Source organism: Lactuca serriola, chromosome 1 (genome assembly GCF_051521515.1).
Source record: "Lactuca serriola cultivar US96UC23 chromosome 1, Lser_US96UC23_V15, whole genome shotgun sequence".
Classification (NCBI taxonomy): domain Eukaryota; kingdom Viridiplantae; phylum Streptophyta; class Magnoliopsida; order Asterales; family Asteraceae; genus Lactuca; species Lactuca serriola.
The window spans coordinates 92,863,038-92,885,323 of NC_136408.1; the positions used below are offsets into that span (position 1 = coordinate 92,863,038).

Here is a 22,286-nt window from a genome sequence, read left to right on the forward strand (position 1 = left end):
TTAAATTATGAAATATAGCGTGTTATGAAAATGTATAGTATATATTTTGAAATACATGACTTTGCAACACAGTAAAATGTACAATATATATATCATTTAGAACTTTGAATACAAAAGAAGAGAAAAATAACAGATAAAAACGTTATATCAAATAGACATTACAAGTTGTAATCGAATAAAACCTGATCTAGTGGCTACATGGAAACAATCTTGGAGCTTTAATGTCTAAGTTAATATGCTTTGATACTTGGTAATCAGACCACGAAACCGACATTTTCATGATTAATTATACCAATATATATATATATATATATATATTAGGTTTGATATATATTGTCCATATAAGATGATATAAACAAACCGACCTTAGCTCAGTTGGTAGAGCGGAGGACTGTAGTGTTAACATAGCCATCCTTAGGTCGCTGGTTCGAATCCGGCAGGTCGGAACTTTTTTCTTTCCAATTTTTCTTTTTTTATGAAAATTTTCCCTTTTGAATTCCATAAGTTTTGTCATCTCTGATGTCCTTACTGATTCTTTGAATTTTAGTTGTTCTTGAACGTGAAATTAAAAGGAGAGAATCCATTGCTGACCCAACTCGATCCATTATCATCAACCTTTCCTATTCGTTCTATCTATGGTAAGTGATCTATTATCGATTTGGCAATCTCTCTCACTCTTAACACGTACACACATTTTCAAAACCCTAGATTGATCGACGTACACTCATTTTCAAAACTCTAGATTGATCGAATCTGTATCGTTGAGCTATTCAATTCCCCTCATAGTCATCTGAATAGGTCGAATCTCCCCTTTTCGTGATTAAATGCATTTTTTGCCTTTAGTAATTTTGTGTTATATTCAACACTTTTACCTAATGATGAACTTAATCATCGTTCATAAGCCCTTAAGTTGTTCAGGATGAACAATTTGAACAAAAAACGTACTCTGTATCCTGAATTACTTCACCAGAAATGAGTAAATGATTGCTAATCATAAGGATCATTAAATCTATCCTCTCTAATGGAGTTTTAATACTTGTTTTTGCTACCATTTTAGGAGATTTGTTGCCAAATTTATATAATCTTCTGTGTATCTGTTGTAATTAACTCATCATATTTTACAGGCAAGCTCATTGAGATTGTATTTGACTTGCATACGAAACACTCTAGAGGCTGCTATGTGTTTACAGGTACACAATGTTATACTATATATAGGTTAGGTACAAAGCTTAATCTTGTATGCTATATATGGGTGTATCTTTTTTACTTAATGCAGAAAGAATAACTCATCTATATAAGGATTTTTGTAGTATGCTGTTATGCTGTTTACTCAAATATTATTTAAACATCATTTATCCAGACAACACTGTATCCACAAAGTACTTAATGGGAGGAAAAAAAAAAAAGGATTCTGTAAATATTAATGCATACTTTTTCACTAATGTTGTTATATTCTTATTTCAGAATTTCCCTTGTCAAGAAGTTGAAAGACATAATAAACCCGAAGTTGAAATGAAGTATGTAACTTCTTCTTCTTCTTCTTTTTTTGAAGTTTATTTTTATGTCATTTACGCCTTGATTAAAGGATGAGGTAAAGTAAACCATTTGTGTCAAATAGAGTTATAATATACTTATTTTTTTCAAACATTTACAGGACAAGCCCGGAGCTTCTGCTCAATCCTGTAAGAACAGATTCTTGTTTTTTTTTTTTTTTTTTTTTTCAGTTGATTATTTATATCATTATTCTAATGTTTATACTTACATTTCAGGTTGTGATTTGTCGAAATGAAGCTGAAAAATGTTTGATTGAAACATCTATTAATTCACTTCGCATAAGCCTCAAGGTAATCACACTAAATGTTCAATTTACATCATTATAATTTATTTCGGGCAAAATATTATTGGAATGGAGTTCAATTCCATGCCTTCTAGTTTTCTGTTTAGTATATAAATATAAGCTTTGGAATCAGGATATTAATAATGGTAAATGACAAAATTACCCTTCATTGATTTTTAATTTGTGCATAGGTAAAGCAGGCAGATGAGCTTGAAAACATCCTAACCAAAAAATTCCTTAGATTTTTGTCAATGAGAGCAGAAGCTTTTCAAGTATTACGGAGAAAACCAGTACAGGTGTACACACACACTTACACACACAAAAACACACACTCACATATCTTTAAATAAAATCTAATTATGACCCTCTCTTTATTTTTATTTTTCAGGGTTATGATATTAGTTTTCTTATCACTAATTACCACTGTGAAGAGATGCAGAAGCATAAGCTTATTGACTTCATTGTGCAATTCATGGAAGTAAGATTTTAATCGGCTCTAATTATCTTTGTTCAAATCATTTTGATATTTCTAAACATGTCTGGTTTATAATTATTATATGGTAAAAAAAAAATGTGGATTTGCAGGATATTGACAAAGAGATAAGTGAACTAAAACTGTCAATGAACACAAGGGGGAGGTTAGTGGCAACTGAATTTTTGAAGCAATTCATCTGAGGACTGAAGTAGTTCCATTTGTTTGTGTATTTTGATGAAACAATGACACTATTATTCATATGTTTTCTTTTTTCTATATCATATATGTTTTTGTTGTAGTTTGATTTTTGTGGAAAGGGCCCTTATTGAGGGTCATTTTGGGAAATTTACAATTTTTTTTTTTTTGGTAAATTTTAGTCTGGGGTTTGTTTGTCCTACATAAAAAGTGATGGTATTGGTTTATTCCAAGATATTATTAGTAGTTAGATGATTTTGTTCGACTTAATGGACTTAACAGAAACATGACTTAATCCAGTAAGCTATATACATATTGATATTTTTTTTTTAATGAAAAAGAGGCATTCCCCGTTGAGTTGTGATGCAATTCTAATTCAAATGTGACACAATATTTCTTGGGTGGGGTGAATTAGTGACATCATGGTGTTATTTTAGACGTTTATGAATTTTCCAGTTTTATTGGATGGAGTTTAGCTGATTAGATGTATAAAAAAATCCATTTTGAATAGTTAATGGGAGGTCAATAAATATGAACTAACTTTTTACATTTCTCCGTTGGGAGATAATGCATTTTTTGGTTGAATAATTCAACCGCAATATGAACTAATTTAATTGTTTTTGAGTTTATCTTTAATACAAATAACCCCTCTTTAATCAAGAAGATGGTATTTTATTTTACTCTCTAATTATAGTAAAACTTTAAATATTTGTTATTTATTACCTAGTTAATTTTTTTTAATAAATATTAAATATTAAGTTATTAGTAACATTATTGGGTGCATCTACAAAATCATATCCAAGATACTATCACTCAGAATAAAGAAAGTCATGGGGAACTGTATTGACGAGGTGCAGTCTGCCTACGTGGAGGGCAGGAACATACTTGATGGGCCACTCGTGGTGAACGAAATTTGCTCATGGGCAAAAAAGAAAAAAAATACTCCTATTTAAGGTCGATTTTGACAAGACATTCAACTCAATCAACTGGGGCTTCCTTGATACCAATCTTATGCATATGGGTTTTGGAGTTAAAATGAGGTCATGGATAAAAGGATGTCTCGATAGCTCCAAATCCTCAGTGCTAGTCAACAGCAGCCCGACCAATGAATTCCCGATATCCAAAGGTGTCAAACAAGGCGATCCACTCTCCCCTTTTTTGTTCATCGCAATTATGGAGGGACTAAGCACAACAATGAGGGTTGCGTGCGACACCGGAATATTTCATGGTATTCAGCTGCCAAATGATGGTTCATTAATTTCCCATCTATTATATGTGGATGACGCTTTATTCCTTGGAGAATGGTTGAAGCAAAATATGAAAAACCTTGCTCATATTCTACATTGTTTTCATGCTGCATCGGGACTCAAAGTGAACAATAAATCGAGAGTTTTTGGAGTTGGCTATGCTATACAAGAAATTTCAAACTAGGCCAGAACTTTAGGATGTGAAACTTCCACTCTCCCATTCACATACTTAGGGGTCCCAGTCGGCGCAAATATGAACTTGAAAAAAAATTGGGTTCCAGTTCTTGGTAGATTCCAATCCAAATTGTCAAAATGGAAGTCAAAAACCTTATCTTTTGGCGGAAGATTGACACTCATAAAGTCGGTTTTAGGAAACCTTCCATCTTATTACCTTTCCTTATTCATGACACCTAAGGGCATTATTGACACATTGGAAAATATGAGGAATCGATTCTGTAGAGAGGATTAGATGAAAAGAAAGTGATCCATTGGATCTCGTAGGATAAGGTAACAACATCAAAGGAATCTGGTGGTTTAGGTGTTGGTACAATAAAAGCATTAAACATCTCTCTGATAACAAAGTGGTGGTGGAGGTTGAGAACCAAGCAGGATCAGTTATGGGCTGCTGTGATAACGAGTGTGCACAATCTAAGGTCAAAACCCGATGACTGCTACTCTACAAAGTCGTTACCTGGGGTATGGAATAACATCGCTGGAATTGAAAATGATCTAAGAAAAAAGGATATCCAAGTTCAGACAGTGTTAGACAAACGAATAGTAAACAATGGTGTCATACGGAGATGTGGGCTCACCCCCGGATAGATCTTTCACAGTAAATGCTCTCAGATCAAGATGGGACTACCGAACTCCATTAACCAACATAAATTTCCACTGGATAAAAGAAATCCCACTGAAAGTCTCTTGCTTTATTTGGAGAGCACATTTGGGCAGGATCCCAACAGCTAAGGAGTTAGTATAAAGAGGGGTAAACATGGAAAATTTAACTTGCCAACTGTGCTATGAGAAGGAAGAAAGCACTCATGGTGCAAGGTGCATATTCACATGGGAGATCCCCAAGTGGTAATTTGTGACCTTTCTTTGGATGAAGAACAGGGGAATCAACATGAATTTAATCTGGGCAAATTGGTCTCAATGCAATTTTTTCTTTTAGTTGTTCGTCTTTTTTGTTTTTTGGTTTGATACTTTGTTTTGCCACTGATTTGTGGCTGCAACTTTGTTTCCCATTTTTCCTTTTTCTTTTATATGTAAATCTATTTGACGGTTCCAAATATATATATATATATATATATATATATATATATATATATATATATATATATATATATATATATATATATATATCATGCATAACCACCCCAAAAACTTTTCTGGCTCTGATACCATTTTTATCTAGACGAGATTATCAATTAGAGATAATTATCAATTTTGGAACTAGAAAACAAATAGTTTTGTTTTTAGATAACGTATCTGTTTGTAACGAATTTTAATACTTGCTCTTATGAACCGTCTAACATCATGAATATGATTATTGTTTAAAATTGTACCTTGATTAGCAGGTTTATAAGAATCTTTAAGATTTTGCTTAGAGCCAGAAAAGTTTTTGGGGTGGTTAACAAAAATTTCAAAAGATGAATGACAACCACTTTCAAGAAGGTATTATCTAAAATATTTTATCGTTGTGTTGTTTTTATTTCTCTATGATAATTTCATTTCGAGTTATTCTAACTATTAATTCTACAAGATTTGAAATTTTTGTTAAAATAGTACTCGTTTTTAATAATCAAATTAATTAAATTCATGCTTAAATCATTTAATTATGTCTAACAAAATCTTGATGAATTGTATTCCTAATAGAAATATTCTTTTAAAAATACAGCAAATCCAAGAATCTATTAATAACTCTGAGCAAAATCTTAAAGATTCTTATAAACCTACTAATCAAGGTACAATTATAAACAATAATCATATTCATGATGTTAGACGGTTCATAAGAGCAAGTATTAAAATTCGTTACAAACAGATACGTTATCTAAAAACAAAACTATTTGTTTTCTAGTTCCAAAACTGATAATTATCTCTAGTTGATAATCTTGTCTAGATAAAAATGGTATCAGAGCTAGAAAAGTTTTTGGGGTGGTTATGCATGATATATTTACTTCAAATTTATTTAATTTTGGTTTAGTATCCTATAAGAAATTTATAAGTTTTAATAAACATGATTCAGAGACAAGATCAGTGATTGGTTGGATTAGCGTAAAGCGCGCAGATAAGGACGTAAGTCGCGGTGCCGGACCACAATCATCGTCGGGACGATTCCCCTCTGCTCACCATTATTAAAACAAGTAAGTTTTCTTATAGAATTTTAAAACAAAATTAATTAAATATGAGTAAATTTTCAGGCATACTATCCAAAAAATATATTCCTGGTAAAAATATCAATAATGAACAAGATAATAATGATAATCAAATAAATTCTATTGAAGAAACTGTTAATAACATAGAACAAAGTTTGAATAATTGGACAATACCTAAAACTAATATTAATACAATATATAGAATAGGAACTTTTGATTATTTTCAAGGTTATTCTATTAAAATGAAAGAACAAACTTTGTCTATTGGTCAAAACCAACAAAATTTACATTTGTTATCATCACGATCTATTCTTGAGCATAGAACGCAATATAAATTTTTTCATGTCGGTTTAGTCCAAATTGCTATCAAGCCTCTATTTATAATTAGAATAGATGCCCCTGTTCTCCTTATTTTAAGAGACAAGAGACATAAAGATTTTCAAAATTCTATTTTAGCTATGGCTGAAACAAATATTGCTAACGAACCTATTTATTTCAATTGTTATCCAAATTTCTCTATAGGATTATTTGATAAAAATATTTTAGATACTTTGGTTTTAACTATAGAAACAAAAAAATTAGAATTTAAAGATGATACAAAGCCTTTAGCAATAATTTATCGTGTTTGTTACAAAACTATGACAACTACACTTGAACCAAAAACACGTTTATCAAGTCTTAGAAATGAAACAATTATTTTTGAAGCAAATACTAACCATACCAAAGTTCATACACCAAAAAGATTAAAATGGTCTGATATAACTCAATCATGTAATTGGAACTTACAAAATGTTATTGATCCAAAACCATTAGACTCTTCAAAACAAATCTCAAATGTTATTGAATATAATGATGGTTCTGTAGATATAAATTTTTCTTCCTTAAATATTTCATCATCCAGATTATCAACTTCTTTTATCCCAGAAACAGGCTCTTCAAAATCTTCGTTATTAAAGTCGAGATCTTTAAAACTAAAAACTGTTGACTATACTAATTCTATTCCCAAACCATTATATCAAGATGATCAAAATAGTGAAAATAGTCTTCCTAGTTCTACTAAATCATATTTTATTGATGAACTTCAAAATTTTAAACAACAATTATGAGTTCTAAAATACAAATTAATTGTTCACAAAATAATAAGCTTTGGGCTAATATGTTAAAAAAGCATTGGAAAATAAATTCTAATATATGCAAAACCATTCAACATTTAGAAGAAACTAAAACTCATGAAAATTATAATTTGTACAAAATACCTCCATATACTAATAAATATAATAAACAAATAGAAAAAATTTCTAGGCTAAAGATAGGAATAAAAAAAATACAAAAAATCAAGAAGTCATAATTTAGAATCGATAAAGCATATTTCTTCAATCCTAACAAAAACAACCTGTTAAAATGAATTTCTCGAATTTAGAATATCAAGTTGATTTTGATTACTTAAAATATATTGAGTATTATAAAGATTATAACCATAAAAAAAGAGTTTGACACGAAGAAATTTTTTCATACTACTTAAGATTTCTCCATTTAGGTCTTTGGGAAGATTATGTTTTATTAAATAAAATTCATTCTCTTTTTTTTCAATGGTTTGAATTAATTTATGCCCCTAAACATAAAATAAATTACTCATTTAAAAATGATTCTATCACTCCCATTTTAGAGAAAAAAATATAAAGATATTATTTCTAATAAAGAAATTATTGCTAATTTTCCATCAAAAGGAGAAATTATTATTAACGATATGTTTATTGCAACTCCTTTAGTTCAAGCCCCAAATCAATTAACTACTAAAAAGGGTCTTCAAAAAATTATTTACCAAAATAATTATGCAAATGAAACCTTATCTAGTATTACTGAGCATTTAGTTAAAATTGAAGAAAAAATTTTTCAAAGATAAAAACGTTAACAAGCAAGATATGGCAAGCACTAGTAATTTAAGTTTTGTTCCTTGCCAAATCGATGGTAATTTTAATCTACGAAATACATATTTAATTAACGAATTAGAAAAAAGACTTTCAAAACTTCATATCTCAAACACTAACAATATTAATACTCTTACGAATGAAGAATCTGAAAATACTAATATTAATAGTGAAACAAATTTTGAAACTCTTGCTCAACAATTTGATACAAATGATGACATTAATCAACTCACTAATGACTTTTTAAATCTTAATAAAATTCATCAATCAAAGCAAAGCACTTTCGGAAAAAATCCAAAACCAACCATAAGAAATTATTGGAATAGACCCTCTCTTCCAGATGTTCAACTTGAAGAACGAACTTTTCAATTTGATCGTTCTCAATATGATGGTAATTCTGTTTATGAATGGAATATTGATGGCCATTCTGAACATCAAATTATGAATATTGTACAAGAAATGACTATGGCTGCTAATGCTTATAAAGCTCATAATAATACTCAACTCCAAATTGTTAATATTATTACTTTTGGTTTTACTGGCAGTCTTAAAGGCTGGTGGGATTTCTATATTTCACAAGAAGAAAAAGATTATATTTTATCTGCTAAGAAAACTATTATAAAACAAGAAAATAATCAACAAATACAAACGTTTGAAGATGATATGGTTAACACTTTAATTTTTGTTATTATCAAAAACTTTGTAGGAGATCCTACTACTTTTCAAGAAAAAACTTCAGAAATTTTAATGAATTTACATTGCAGAAAACTTATTGATTTTAGATGGTATAAAGATAATTATCTTGTTAAAGTTTTTTCAAGACTTGATTGTAAAGAGTCTTATCGGAAAGAACGTTTTATTGCTGGCCTTCCAAAACTCTTTGCGGAAAGAGTTAGACAAAAATTAAGAGAAAATTTTAATGATATCATCCCTTATCAAAATTTAACTTATGGAGATTTAATAAACTATATTAATAAAGAGGGATTCGCAGTTTGTGTTGATCTTAGGTTTAAAGAAAAACTCAAAAAAGATAGAATTAACAGTAAAAATGAATTGGGAAATTTTTGCCAACAATATGGTTATCAGCCCTTGAATGGTCCGTCTACTTCAAAATCTAAAGTATTTAAGAAAAGATCTTCAAAATATTTCAGGAAAAAGAAATATAGTCTTCCAAAAAATTATAAGAGGGGAAAAGATTACGCTTCGAAATCTAAAAAACCTTATAGACTAAATTATAAAAAATCTAAAAGAAAATCAAAAGATATTATTATTTGTCATAAATGTGGGCGTAATGGTCATACATCTAATAATTGTTATGCTAAGACAAAAATAAATTAGTTAAATGTCTCTGAAGACTTGAAAGAACAAATAAGAAAAATTATTTTAAATACTGATTCAGATTCCGATAAAAGTATTTCTGACTTTCAAACAAATGATTTAAATATTCTCGAAAATACTACTTCAAGTTCTGAAGATTCTGATATTTGCGAGTGTATTGGTAAATGTCACTGTAACAATTTAATCAATGTAATTGCTAGTAGCTCCATTAATGTTCTTTCACAAGATGATAAAGATCTTTTAAACTCTTTTGACTCTATAAAAGATAAAAATATCCAAGAATTGCTAATAAAACAGATGCTTAATAAAACTAATAACATAACTCCTGCTAATAATGAAAATTTTAATTTAAAAAATATATACGAAAGATTTACTGAAGCAAAACCAATTTCTATGCAAGAACTTCAAGAAGAATTAAAAATAGTAAAACAAGAAATAAAAGAAATAAAAAATAAAATTTTAATTTTAGAAAAGGAAAAACCTTCTACTTTTAAAAACAAAAATATAGAAATTAATAACGAAGAAGAAAATAAAATTGAAAATGTAACTGTTGGTAAACTTATAAATAATCAAGTTTCTCAAAAATGGAACACTCAAATTACTTTAGTCAAGGATAATTTTAAAATCAACCTAACTGCTTTAATTGATAGTGGTGTTGATATGAATTGTATTCAAGAAGGAATTTTTCCTACACAATTTTATGAAAAAACTATATCTAGACTTACTGGTGCCGGAGGTACAAAATTAATTGTAAATTATAAAGTTTCTGATGTTCATATTTGTAATGACCAAGGTTACTGTTATAAAACTCACCTAATTTTAGTAAAAGATCTTTCTTCTCCTTTAATTCTAGGAACGCCTTTCATTAAAAAACTATATCCTTTTATGGTTCATGATGATGGTATAAGAACCAATGTTTTTGGAAAGGAAATTATATTTAAATTTTGTGAACCTCCTCTATATTCAACGATTAATGTCCTTAATTATAAAACGCAACAAGCCAAATATCTTATTAACGAAATAAATAATGTTCGAATAACTAATCAATTAAATGATAATAATATTCAAAATAAAATAACAGGTTTAAAATTAAAATTTGAAAAAAATGTTTGTTCTAATATTCCTAATGCCTTTTGGAATAGAAAGCAACATATTGTAAAACTACCATATATAAAATTTTTTAATGAAAAGGATATTCCTTCAAAATCTAGAGTCATTCACATGAATAATGAATTAGAAAGTCATTGTAAAAATGAAATTCAGGATTTAATAAATAAAAAACTCATAAGACCTTCTAAATCACCATGGTCTTGTTCAGCATTTTATGTCATGAATGTCGCAGAATTAGAAAGAGGATCACCAAGATTAGTTATCAATTATAAACCTTTAAACAAAGTTTTAGAATGGATTCGTTATCCTATTCCTAATAAACGAAATTTGCTAAAAAAGCTTTATGATTCAAAAATATTTTCAAAGTTTGATATGAAATCAGGATTTTGGCAAATACAACTTCATGAGGAAGATAAATACAAAACTGGTTTTAATGTTCCCTTTGGGCATTTTGAATGAAATGTAATGTCTTTTGGATTAAAATATGCTCCTTCTGAATTCCAAAATATTATGAATGATATCATAACTCCTATAAGTAGTTTTGCTATTGCTTATATTGACGATGTCCTAATTTTTTCAAAATTAATTGATCAACATTTTAAACATTTAAATTAATTTCATGATTTAATTTATCAAAATGGTTTAGCTGTCTCTGCAGCAAAAATGCATTTATTTAAAAATGAAATTCGTTTTTTAGGACATGATATTGTCAAAAACACTATTAGACCTATTACAAGAAGCTTGCAATTTTTTACTAAATTTCCTGATGAAATTAAAGATAAAAAGCAACTTCAAAGATTTTTAGGATGCTTAAATTATATCCATGATTTTTTCAAAGATTTAGGGATCATATGTAAACCGCTTTATAATCGATTAAAAGACAATTCTGAACCATGGACTCACAAACATACAAATATAATTAAATATATAAAACAAAAGGTCCCTACTTTGCCATGTTTAAATTTACCTCATCCCGATGCCAAAATCATAGTTGAAACCGATGCTAGTGATATTGGATTCGGAGGAATTTTAAAACAAAAATTTGTTAACTCAACTGAAGAGCAATTGGTTCGATATTACTCTGGTGCATGGAATGATACACAGAAAAATTATTCAACTGTCAAAAAGGAAATTTTAAGCATTGTTTTATGTATTAAGAAATTTGAAGATGATTTATTTATGAAAAGTTTTTTTTATAAAGAATAGATTGTCAATCTGCAAAAATTATTTTGGAAAAAGATGTAAAAAATATTATTTCCAAGCAAAATTTTGCTCGTTGGCAAGCCCTCTTAGGTAACTTTGATTTCAAAATAGAATTTATAAAGGGAGAAAATAATTCGCTTCCTGACTTTCTTTCTCGAGAATTTTTGCAGGGAAAATGAGTTCGTCGTCCTCTTCCAAACATGATGACAAGAAGCCAGTCTCTCAAAATCTTGTTCCAATCTCTCAAAAGCTAGTTCCATTTCAAAATCAAAATCGTTTTTCTCCTTTAACTCCTACTTCTAAGAATTCACAACTTTATTCTAATATCCTTCAGTCAAAGCTTGTTACTCCAAAAGTTACTTCAACCGACACAATAAGCCCTTTTGCAAAACCTATCACTCCTCAAACTCAAAAATCTGTTACTCCTAGCCCTTCTACAAAAACTCCTTATGTTCTTAATCCAAATTTCCTAAGAGTTCAAATTCTTGAAGATTTTCAAATCCATAAGTTACACCAAGGTTTTCATATTCTCACAAATCATCTCTTTGGACAAGGGAAAACCTTTTATGTTGATTCGTATAAAACCCGAGAATATTATCAAGCTATTCTGCAAGAATCTGGTTCAGTCAATTTTGTTCATCGTTCTAATTCTAAAGAGGGAAACATTGATTTTAGCAAAGCTCATATTATCAAAATCATTTCTCCAGAAAGTTGGGTTCCAAAGCTTCACTCTGAAAAACCTCTTATAAGTCATCCTGCTTATCCCAGATTTTCTTACTATATTATCAAGACGTCTGGACTAAGGCATTCTTTATTCGGAATTATTCACATTCATGGTTTATCTTCTTTGATTTGAACTTCAATTGTGAATATCCAAGATGGTTTATCAATTGGTACAAATATATGGGTATTCTTCCAAATTGTTTACCAAAAGAAATTTACGCTGGATATCTCAAATTTAAAGAACTGTTTATTCAACAAATTCCAGAATTTGAATACATGTTACAATTCACCATGATATTTAAAGTTCCGTGGATAATGTCTTGGACTTTTCATTATCAAGAAGCAAAGGATTCCTCTCCTCCCTGTCTTAATCGCCAATTTCGCTCAAAATGGTGGGATAAAATGAAGATTTCTCGAGCCAGTGAACAAACAGTAATTAAACATTATCAAGAAATATATATTCAAAAACCAGAAGTTGAAGCCACTTTTATCAACAGTCTTCCCAAAAGTGATGTGGATCTAATTGCAAGAATTAAAGATGCTGCTATCTCTTCCCCTGAAGAACTTCAAAAATTACTTCAAGAAATTCGCCAAACTCCATCAGTTTCTGACGATTCTCCAAAATCTATAAAGAATGATTTATTTGAAGACGCTCAAGACCCTTTTGATGATCCTTATGAAGAATAAGAAATCATTATCCATAAATTTGATGTAATACTTTAAATGTAGAATATTTCGTTTCTTCTATTATCAAAATTTCGTTTTTCAAATACGAATGCATGTATACTATGTAGGTATTCATGTATTTATGTATAAACAATTTTTATCAAAATTATTATCAAATCTATAATCAATGATCATATGAAGACAAAAAACTTTAGAAGATGCTCTATAATGGCTTGCTTTATCAAAAGAAGATGGTCATTGATTACAAACGACAATTGTTTCAAAAGATGAATGACAACCACTTTCAAGGACAACCACTTACAAGTAATTATTTCTATTGATTGGCCATGGGTTCTTACGGCAAAAAATATCACTAGATGATTTCAAGACTTTGAAGACTCCAAGATGATTATAAATAGAGACTATCCTTTAGTTGAAGACAGAGAAAAAAATTCATTCTCTAAAAAATGTTCATCCCATGTCTAAAAAATCTTCAAGAGTCTCTCTTTCTACTAGTAGATGTTCAAAGTCTTTAGATTTTCAAATAATTCTTTCTCCAGAAGTATGTACTGATTGTAATTCAAGCCTAATTCAAGAAGGTATTATCTAAAATATTTTATCGTTGTGTTGTTTTTATTTCTCTATGATAATTTCATTTCGAGTTATTCTAACTATTAATTCTACAAGATTTGAAATTTTTGTTAAAATAGTACTCGTTTTTAATAATCAAATTAATCAAATTCATGCTTAAATCATTTAATTATGTCTAACAAAATCTTGATGAATTGTATTCCTAATAGAAATATTCTTTTAAAAATACAGCAAATCCAAGAATCTATAAATAACTCTGAGCAAAATCTTAAAGATTCTTATAAACCTACTAACCAAGGTACAATTTTAAACAATAATCATATTCATGATGTTAGACGGTTCATAAAAGCAAGTATTAAAATTCGTTACAAACAGATACGTTATCTAAAAACAAAACTATTTGTTTTCTAGTTCCAAAATTGATTATATATATATATATATATATACACGTAAGAATTTATTTTCTTTCGTATTTTAGAAAAAAAGAAAAAAAAAACCCAAAAGGGTTATATTTTTAGCTTTGGTTTTTTGTGACACCGTGTTTCTATAAATATTTATAATCTTATAATTATTTTTGATCATTATATCTACAAAAAGGTCACCCTCACAAATATTTTTACAAAATATTATACGATCTTGTATTTTTTTCTAAATTTTCAAATATTTTTTTGTCATTGGATGTTTGTTCAAATATACATTTATGTCTATTATTTTATGGCGCATGTTGTAATATATTGTTTTCGTTTGATTGTCAAAATTTCCATATTATAACATGTTATTTTCATTAAATTGTCATGTAATATTTCATTTTAAAAAACTGATGTTTATAGAAAAATGACAATTTTGGATACATTTAGTATAGACGACAATAAAATAGTTAATCATAGATTTTGTTTTTCCAAAATGGTCAATGATGAGAGATGATTTAAGTTAATAGGGTTTTGTTTGATAGAGTTAGTGAAAAGATGATGTGACAAAAAAACTATATATAAATTTGATGACGATGAATGCTCTTAAGCTATCGACACCAATACAATGTTATTGGACTATCAGTTATTTCACATCAACATTTGCAATTATCTCTATATTATTTTATCGCTAATGGTTCACAATGTGTTTACTCTAAAAGTATTTAACACAACATCATTTCAGCTCCATTAGATCTCCATTGCCACATATAAATTTTAGGAACTACCCAGTACCCACCACTCCATATAATTTAAATATTTTTATTTTTTATTATCTAAATACAATATTTTTATAAAAACAATGCCCAAAAACTAAATAAAAGTTTCATTGATAAAACAAATAAAAATTATTTTAATATATATATATATATATATATATATATATATATATATATATATATATATTAAAACAAAATGGCTTATGAATAGTATAGTTTTATGGTTTTAGATTTTGGCCACAAAGTTTCTTTTTTTTAGATTTTGGCCACAAAGTTTTAGGGTTTTAGACTTTAGCCACAAAAGTTTGTTATTTTAGTCTTCGGCCATAAATAACCTTAAACTTTTGCCACAAAACTTTCTTATTTCAGACTTTGGCCATAAAACTTTCTTATGTTGACAAACTTGGTCCCTAGATTTTCGTACGTTTGCACTTTCCACCCCTTACTTTGTCGAATTCCATTTTCCACCCATACTTTGAAAAATGCCACTTTTACCCTCTTAAATTTGAACACCTATATTTCCACCCCTTTACCTTTCGTATATTGGAATGTTTGCAGGTTTTACATGCTTGGTCCTTACATAGAAAATAAATTACAAGAACAGTCCTTGTAATTTACGAAGTAGGTGTAACACCCATAAAAATCATGTCAAATTTAAACTTAAAAAAACATTTCAAAATCCATTAATCATTACAAAACTTGTTTTCAAAATGTATAATATCATAGTATCCCAGAAACATAAACATAAATATGAGGAGTTGTACGATCATGCCTTTGCCTTGTCGCGATCCCCTGATGTACCTGAAATAATAAACTAAAACTGTAAGTCCGAGGCTTAGTAGTTCCCCCAAAATACCGATACACTGCACATAACACATATACCAATAGCAACATGCACTGGGTCCACAACTTTACAGACTCGATTACCCCCTGAGCCTACAGTGTGAGTCTGGATTGCCTTCCAGACCTATAGCTCACATCTGGATTGCCATCGATCCCACAGTATGAGTCTCTCTTAGCTCGTATCTAGAATACTCCCGAGCCCACAATACGAGTCTGGAATGCCCCACCTGGCCCTCAGATCGTATTTGGAATGCTCCGGGGTTTGTTGGGTACCGCACAGAACAGTATCACCTCAACCCATCCCACATAATATGTCGACATGTAACACAACTAATGAGCATACAGATAATCACATAACAACACAGGTAGTCCTACAGATCTACCTAACTAGGATAGCAACTAGCATGCAACACTAACTCTTACTCCACATACTACCACTGCTAGGTTATCATATCCAATGGCCCGGACTTGGTGCCTTAGACCCCTTAGTATAGTGAGGATAACTCACCTCGCTGTCTCATCGGAAATCCCGAACTACCACATAATAAATATCAAGTCAATACACAACATAAAAGTCTTGACTAATGGTCCACACAATCCATCATGTCCATTCTCTTTATTAGGCCAAGGCCCAATGCCAAGTCCATAACCTTAAAGGTCCTTATGTAAAGCCCATTATTGGCCCAATTTACCAAATTGGGCCCTAACTCCCTAATTGGGCCTAATCCCGATATCCATTATCAACACTTGGCCTAAAACATCTTATTCACAAAGTCCAACAAAGGCCCTAATTCAACTAGTCCATGAACAACCCAAACCCGAATCCCAAAGCCCATATGTCAAAGGCCCAACAGAGGACGTACGCGGGGCGTACTCCCTTGGTACGCTGGATGTACTCGTCCAGAAGTTGACCACCATAGGGGTAGTTGACCCAGTACGCTGGGCGTATGCAGTGGTTTGCCAAAATCTTATTAAGTGCTTAATGGCTTAAGCACTTAAGCCCAAACTTCAGATCCAGTGACCAAATGTGCCTAGGACCCATAAAGTCACAAACTTTATCACTTGGGACGTCCAGAAAGCTCTTAATACTTGGTCTTAATCCATTAAGGCCTTCTTACTCCATGCATGGGACAACTTAAGCCATTGGGACCTCATTTTTATCATTCAAAACCCCTTCAAGAGTCTAGAAGGACATTTCATTTCATCCAAATCACATCATGCACCATCTTGGGACTTTTGGGACAAGAAATGGTTCTTTAAAGCAAAAATGGCAAGATCTAGGAGATGCATGTATAAAGTTTGAAGCTTTTTACCTTCTGGAGCTTCTAGGGCACAAACCAACTTCAAATCTACAAGCTTGATCTTCTTCTCCAACTCTTTGATGCACACCTTCTTCTTAGAACACTCAATAAGCTCAAACACTCAAAGGGGTTGCTAGGGTTTGGGGAAAACGACTCTAAGCGGTGGAGGCTGAGGTAAGGGAAGGTTAGGTGCTCATAATGTTGCTTATATAGCCCCCAACCCCTAATTATTAGGGTTTCATCTTGACATTTGTACGCTCAGTGTACACAAGTGTACGCCCAACGTACTAAGGTGGACCTTAGTACGCTTACCGTACTCCTTCTTGGCCCAAGGTTGCAACCTTGGCCCTTAAACTTATCTCGGCCCTTCACTTCCAACCCCAAGGGATACAAATGACAAAATAATGATAGAAGAGGGTTCGGAGATACCTGCAAAATCTCGGGATGTTATAGTAGGCCTTTGTGTAGAATTTAGATATCAGATATGTTTTTCCTGATGTCAATGTCGCCCATTTTTCTTTGTCCCATCCAGCTAGTCGTCGAAGGGCAAACTCTGATGGATTATCGTTGATGTCGATTCCAAAAATCGCTCCCGACTCTTAAATTCTTTTCAGTTTGTTGGATCATGTGGATTACGAAAGTGATTCCAAATTAAGCTGTAACACTTGGTTCTTTGTGCTTTTCAGTCGAGACCCTTGGGGTGGGAGATTTGGTGGATTTGGTCCTTAGGGAGAAAACGTGTCAATTTTGGGAAAGTCGGAGTACATTGGGCGTACTCTTAAAGGTGGATCGCAGAGCTCATCCACGTACATTGGGGTACGTGGAGTACGCTTAGCGTACATGAGCTATTTAGAAACCCTATTTTTGAAGTTATACCCTATATAAGCCATAAAATACCCTATTTTTGCCTTGTTTAACCAGCCTCCTAACCCTTGAAAACCCTAATTCGTTCCTTAGCCATTGTGTGGTGCTCTTGAGGTCTTTGAAGGCTTTTATGGGGGATTTTGTGCATCTAGAGGGGGAAGAAAAATCTTGAAGACTCATTCTTTGGAGGAGGGCCTTGAGATCCAACTTTAGCACCTTCATTTCATGGCTTGTAAGGTATAAATTTCAAAGCTTGTCATCTCATTTCTTAGATCTATTATTTGACTTGTTTTTGGTCTTTTAGGTCCCTTTGGTTGGTGGATTGTGAGCTAAGGTCGTTTTTGGAGCTTATCCTTGTAGATCTGGTCATGTTAAGGGTTTTATAAGCATAAAGGTGCAAACTTTATGGTGGTTTTGGTCTCATGCATGTATTAAGTCATTTATTAAGCTCTTTTAAGCTTTAGAGCCCCATTAAGCCATGCATACACATAAATGTGGCAACTTTATGTGAATAACCACCTTAAGGAAGTCAAATCTGAGCTTAGGTCGTGGTCTTAATCGATTAAGAGCTAAATTGGAAAGTTGGCCAAAGTTGGTGAGTATGTGGGGCGTACAAGCATGTACGTTGTGCGTACAAGACTTTTAGCAGTATGCTGAGCGTACAAGCTGAGTACGCCTCGCGTACTCAATAGGTTGGGTTTCGTTGTTTTAGGCTTTGGTTTTGGGCTAAGGTGGACTTGGTTGTCTTGGGCCATGTTGGGCCATCAGAATTGCATGGTTGGGTTATTAAGATTTTGTTGGACTCTCTTCGGAGAAGGACCATGAAATGGATTGGGCCCAATTTGGAAAATTTAGGCCTTTGTTGGTAATATGTTCACATTAGTTGTTCATTTTAAAATTGTTAGAATAATAATAAGAGTAGTTTTTAAGTTCTTGTTGATTTTTGTTTAATTAAAAAAAACGAAGGTTTGCTATACAAACATTTTTTTTTATTTTACTCTAATATCGTATTAATTTTCAAATCCCTTTCAACTGCTTGTTTACTATGAATTTATATGATTACGATACAACTTATATATTATGATGCGTGGGAGATTAAATGTGAAAAAAAAAGATTAAGGTGGTGTTGTTTTTTCGAGAAAAACTTCCAGTCCACTTTTGTTTGTCGCGTAGACAATACGTTGACGTTTTACCTTGCAGATCATTTGTTTTTTAGAAGACCACATACCTTTTTAAGTTTGTATGTCGTCTTTATGAACCAGACATGTTACAACCATTTCTCACATCTTCTAAGGATATACCAATATAATAAAATATTTAAGTAAATTGTAAAGGTCTTGTTAAAACGAGCCAACTAATTATTTTTAGAAAAACATAATCAAATTTTTATATGTTTTATCTTTTCGAAAAGCGATAGTTTTAATTTCTGAACATAGTTTTTGAAATAAACAATTTCGATTTATCTTTTTGAAAAATAATCATTGGTGCTATTAGCAAGGTTGTCAATATCCCGATTTTGATCGTAAGATCTTAAGATCATATCCATGAAAATTGTTCCAGATCGTAATAGGATCACTTTATATGTAAGATCGCAAAAAGGGATCATAGGACCGTAGGATCGGAATCCAATATGATCCTATCACTCTATGAAAACTGAAAATTGTAATATGGTTTTCCTTTTTCTTACTCATTTATTTATTAGGTGTAAAACTCGTGTATTACACGGGTTGATTAAAGAAAATAAAATATTAAAATATAAATAATAAGTATTTTTTAAAATAAAATTTTGAAATAAGGAATAAAGAAACATATTAATTGCAATTTATGGTAATATTTATTACATTTGATACTTTACATATATAAGTATAATATTATGTGACTTTTTAATTTTAAAAATTAAAAAAAAATCATAAATTGTATGTGAATATTATTTATTTAAAAAATATCACAAAATGACAAGTGTCAAAATTCATTAGAAACTGACATGCGACAAAAAAAACTTTCATTTATTATAAAGGATGGATTGATTCAATCTCCTTATCCATAAGTCAATCGGGAATAACCTCATTCAATACATGTTTTTATGAATCGTAAACTGATTGATAACGCTTCTTACCCCTTTTTTATTATTTTTATTTATAAAGATCACTATACATATCATCAATTAATGAAGATATTTTAGATTGAAAGAAGGCTTTCATGATTTTCAAAACTTCATTTGCAATGCAATTAACAGGACTTGTTGTGGATGGTCTTAAAGCCTATTCTAACTATCAAACTCATTCATTTTCTTCTTCAAGAATTAACCCATGAAATTGCTATTAAACGAATATTAGGATTCAATATTGTTTTTTAACATATTAGATACTATATTCAATTTAAATCAATAACCCTGTCGTTTTTTCTTTTTATTTTCTATTATGGTACAATTTAAATCTATAAAGGTCCCCAAACATACAAGTCAATTATTATTTCTAAACATCACTTAATGAGACAACAAAATAGGCCACTAAATCACAATATAAGGTAAATTAGTTAATAATCAACAACACACAACGCAACGATAACCCTTTAAACATTTGCAAGTATACTCAATAACCTTTATATGAAAACAAAAAAGGCTATATATATATATTATCTAGTAACCTAATTTACACTATACCAAAACTTATATTTCAATATTAAAAATCAATATCAAAATCACTGAGCCTTTGGTTTTTCGATTTTAACATACGGAAAGCCCCCCATAAAATACACAACCCGTGGGTCCCACCCCCTTTGTTGAGCCCGACAAAACATCAAAAACTCATTAGCAAAATACGAATTAAACGCCATGAACACATGCCACAACGCATGCCCTTGTGGATTAAACTCCCAAATAGAAATCTTCCTACAAAAAACCCGATCAAAACCCCAACATGAAAGGCCAAGGAATAAAGTGATGAGGTAGAGTTTTGCTAGATGTTTTGCGTTCTTATCGTGTGTGTGAATGTAGTATTTGTACATTCTCGGGATGCAAAGAAGACAAAGTGTTATGTAATGAGCTTTGAAACCAAAATTGGAACGAATTTGGGAATGAAAGATTGCAAAAAGGACACCATAGAGGAAGAGAAAAGTGGGCATTGTGGTTTTGTAATGCCAATGTGGAGAGTAGAGGATGTAGATGTATAATAGCATTTCCCATACCATTGGTGTTTCATCTCCTTGTTGTTGCCTGAATTTAAGTACAAAGTTTTGATCAGTAATAGCAATCTGCTTTTTATTTATTTGTGTGAATTTGTTTCATATTATGAAGTTCAATGTAAGGTAGCTAGCTTACAGTCGTTGCAGTGTAGCATGAAACAACATGCTCCCAATAGCAAGGATCATATTGGAGATGTGAAGAATGCTGAATCTTTTCTCAAACTGTTGACTTAATGCAATCACAAGTCCAATAAGTGCCAAAACAATGCTTGGGATATTTGAAATCGTGTTGTAAAATTCAGCAATGTAAGAAGAGTGCACATAATTCTGTTCACACCATTCTGTAGTTGATGTAACAGGACCCCAAAAACTTGTCATTCTTCAAGTAAATAACTACAGGAAACAGCATCAAGATTATTAATACTTTATACTTATACACCCTCAAATTCAAAATCAATACCAATTTCTTTGCATTTTTGTCTCATTTGCAATGCTTGTATGATTTGAGATAGATATCGGTTTCTCGATGAAGATTTAAAGTGTTTTGTGAAATTAAAGCTTAGCAGTTTAACGATGCACAAAATAAACCAAAAGAAACATGAGCGTATGGATCCAGATGCTTCTAGACAATATCGATCAGAGCATTTCAAACTTTTTTCATCGAGCATTTACATTTCGACAACAGAATAGCAAAAAAGCAAATTAAACAGCCCTAAATCCATCCATTCCATGAACACTTACACTTCAACAATGGAATCTAAAGGATGAACAATAATCAAAACAAAAAATTACATGTACCGAAATAGGAATAGAGATCATACCACTTGTCAACTTCGATTCTCTCTCCCTTCCGCCAAAATCGTACGAATGGCGAGAAAAAATGTGTAGGTTTTATGATTCGCAGTCGCACAGCTCTCGATTTTCTGGCGCACGAGAAACAGAGGATGAATTTTGAGTTGTTTCTGAAAAAAAGTGTGACGCGTATTTAAAGGAATCTTAGAAACCGCTGGTTTTGAAGCGCGTGGTGGAATCTGATTTATTCTGCTACGCTAGGAAGCGAGAGTCGGCAGATGCGCGTAGAGGATCACCACCGTTGGATTGAAACGATTTGCGGTTAAGATTAGCGCCCCGGTATCTTGATGGTGGGATAATTTATTTATCCACGGAATGCAAAAAAGATACATTACTTACAACAAAGGTATATATTTTTAGATTAAATTA

General features: G+C 31.1%; 2 protein-coding genes and 1 non-coding gene across 3 annotated transcripts; 2 read left to right on the forward strand and 1 right to left on the reverse strand.

Moving 5' to 3' along the window:
* The first annotated feature begins 360 nt into the window (after nt 1–360).
* On the forward strand, nt 361–446 carry TRNAY-GUA (transfer RNA tyrosine (anticodon GUA)). Its single transcript is given in 2 exon segments — nt 361–397; nt 411–446. It is a non-coding gene; the product is annotated as a tRNA-Tyr (tRNA).
* Nucleotides 417–2,657, forward strand: ARPC4 (binding protein). The gene is made up of 9 exons (XM_079033141.1): nt 417–440; nt 548–638; nt 1,125–1,190; nt 1,465–1,517; nt 1,655–1,682; nt 1,770–1,844; nt 2,029–2,133; nt 2,226–2,315; nt 2,423–2,657. Exons 2-9 carry the CDS (start codon nt 636–638, stop codon nt 2,510–2,512), a joined length of 510 nt encoding a protein of 169 aa, XP_078889267.1. The 5' UTR covers nt 417–440; nt 548–635; the 3' UTR covers nt 2,513–2,657.
* A 17,825-nt stretch (nt 2,658–20,482) lies between these two features.
* Nucleotides 20,483–22,043, reverse strand: LOC145095230 (alkaline ceramidase-like). The gene is made up of 3 exons (XM_079033148.1): nt 21,887–22,043; nt 21,202–21,458; nt 20,483–21,096 (listed from the first exon to the last, which is right to left on the reverse strand). Exons 2-3 carry the CDS (start codon nt 21,441–21,443, stop codon nt 20,583–20,585), a joined length of 756 nt encoding a protein of 251 aa, XP_078889274.1. The 5' UTR covers nt 21,444–21,458; nt 21,887–22,043; the 3' UTR covers nt 20,483–20,582.
* Between the last annotated feature and the right edge of the window lie 243 nt (nt 22,044–22,286).

What these genes read in the sequence shown, in the direction of transcription:
- ARPC4 (XM_079033141.1), top strand. An exon ending in AGGCTGCTATGTGTTTACAG is followed by an intron (nt 1,191 to 1,464) that starts GTACACAATGTT and finishes TTCTTATTTCAG; the next exon opens with AATTTCCCTTGTCAAGAAGT. An exon ending in CACTTCGCATAAGCCTCAAG is followed by an intron (nt 1,845 to 2,028) that starts GTAATCACACTA and finishes ATTTGTGCATAG; the next exon opens with GTAAAGCAGGCAGATGAGCT.
- LOC145095230 (XM_079033148.1), bottom strand. Translation starts at nt 21,443, where the DNA reads ATGACAAGTTTTTGGGGTCCTGTTACATCAACTACAGAATGGTGTGAA. An exon ending in CATGCTACACTGCAACGACT is followed by an intron (nt 21,097 to 21,201) that starts GTAAGCTAGCTA and finishes ACTTAAATTCAG; the next exon opens with GCAACAACAAGGAGATGAAA.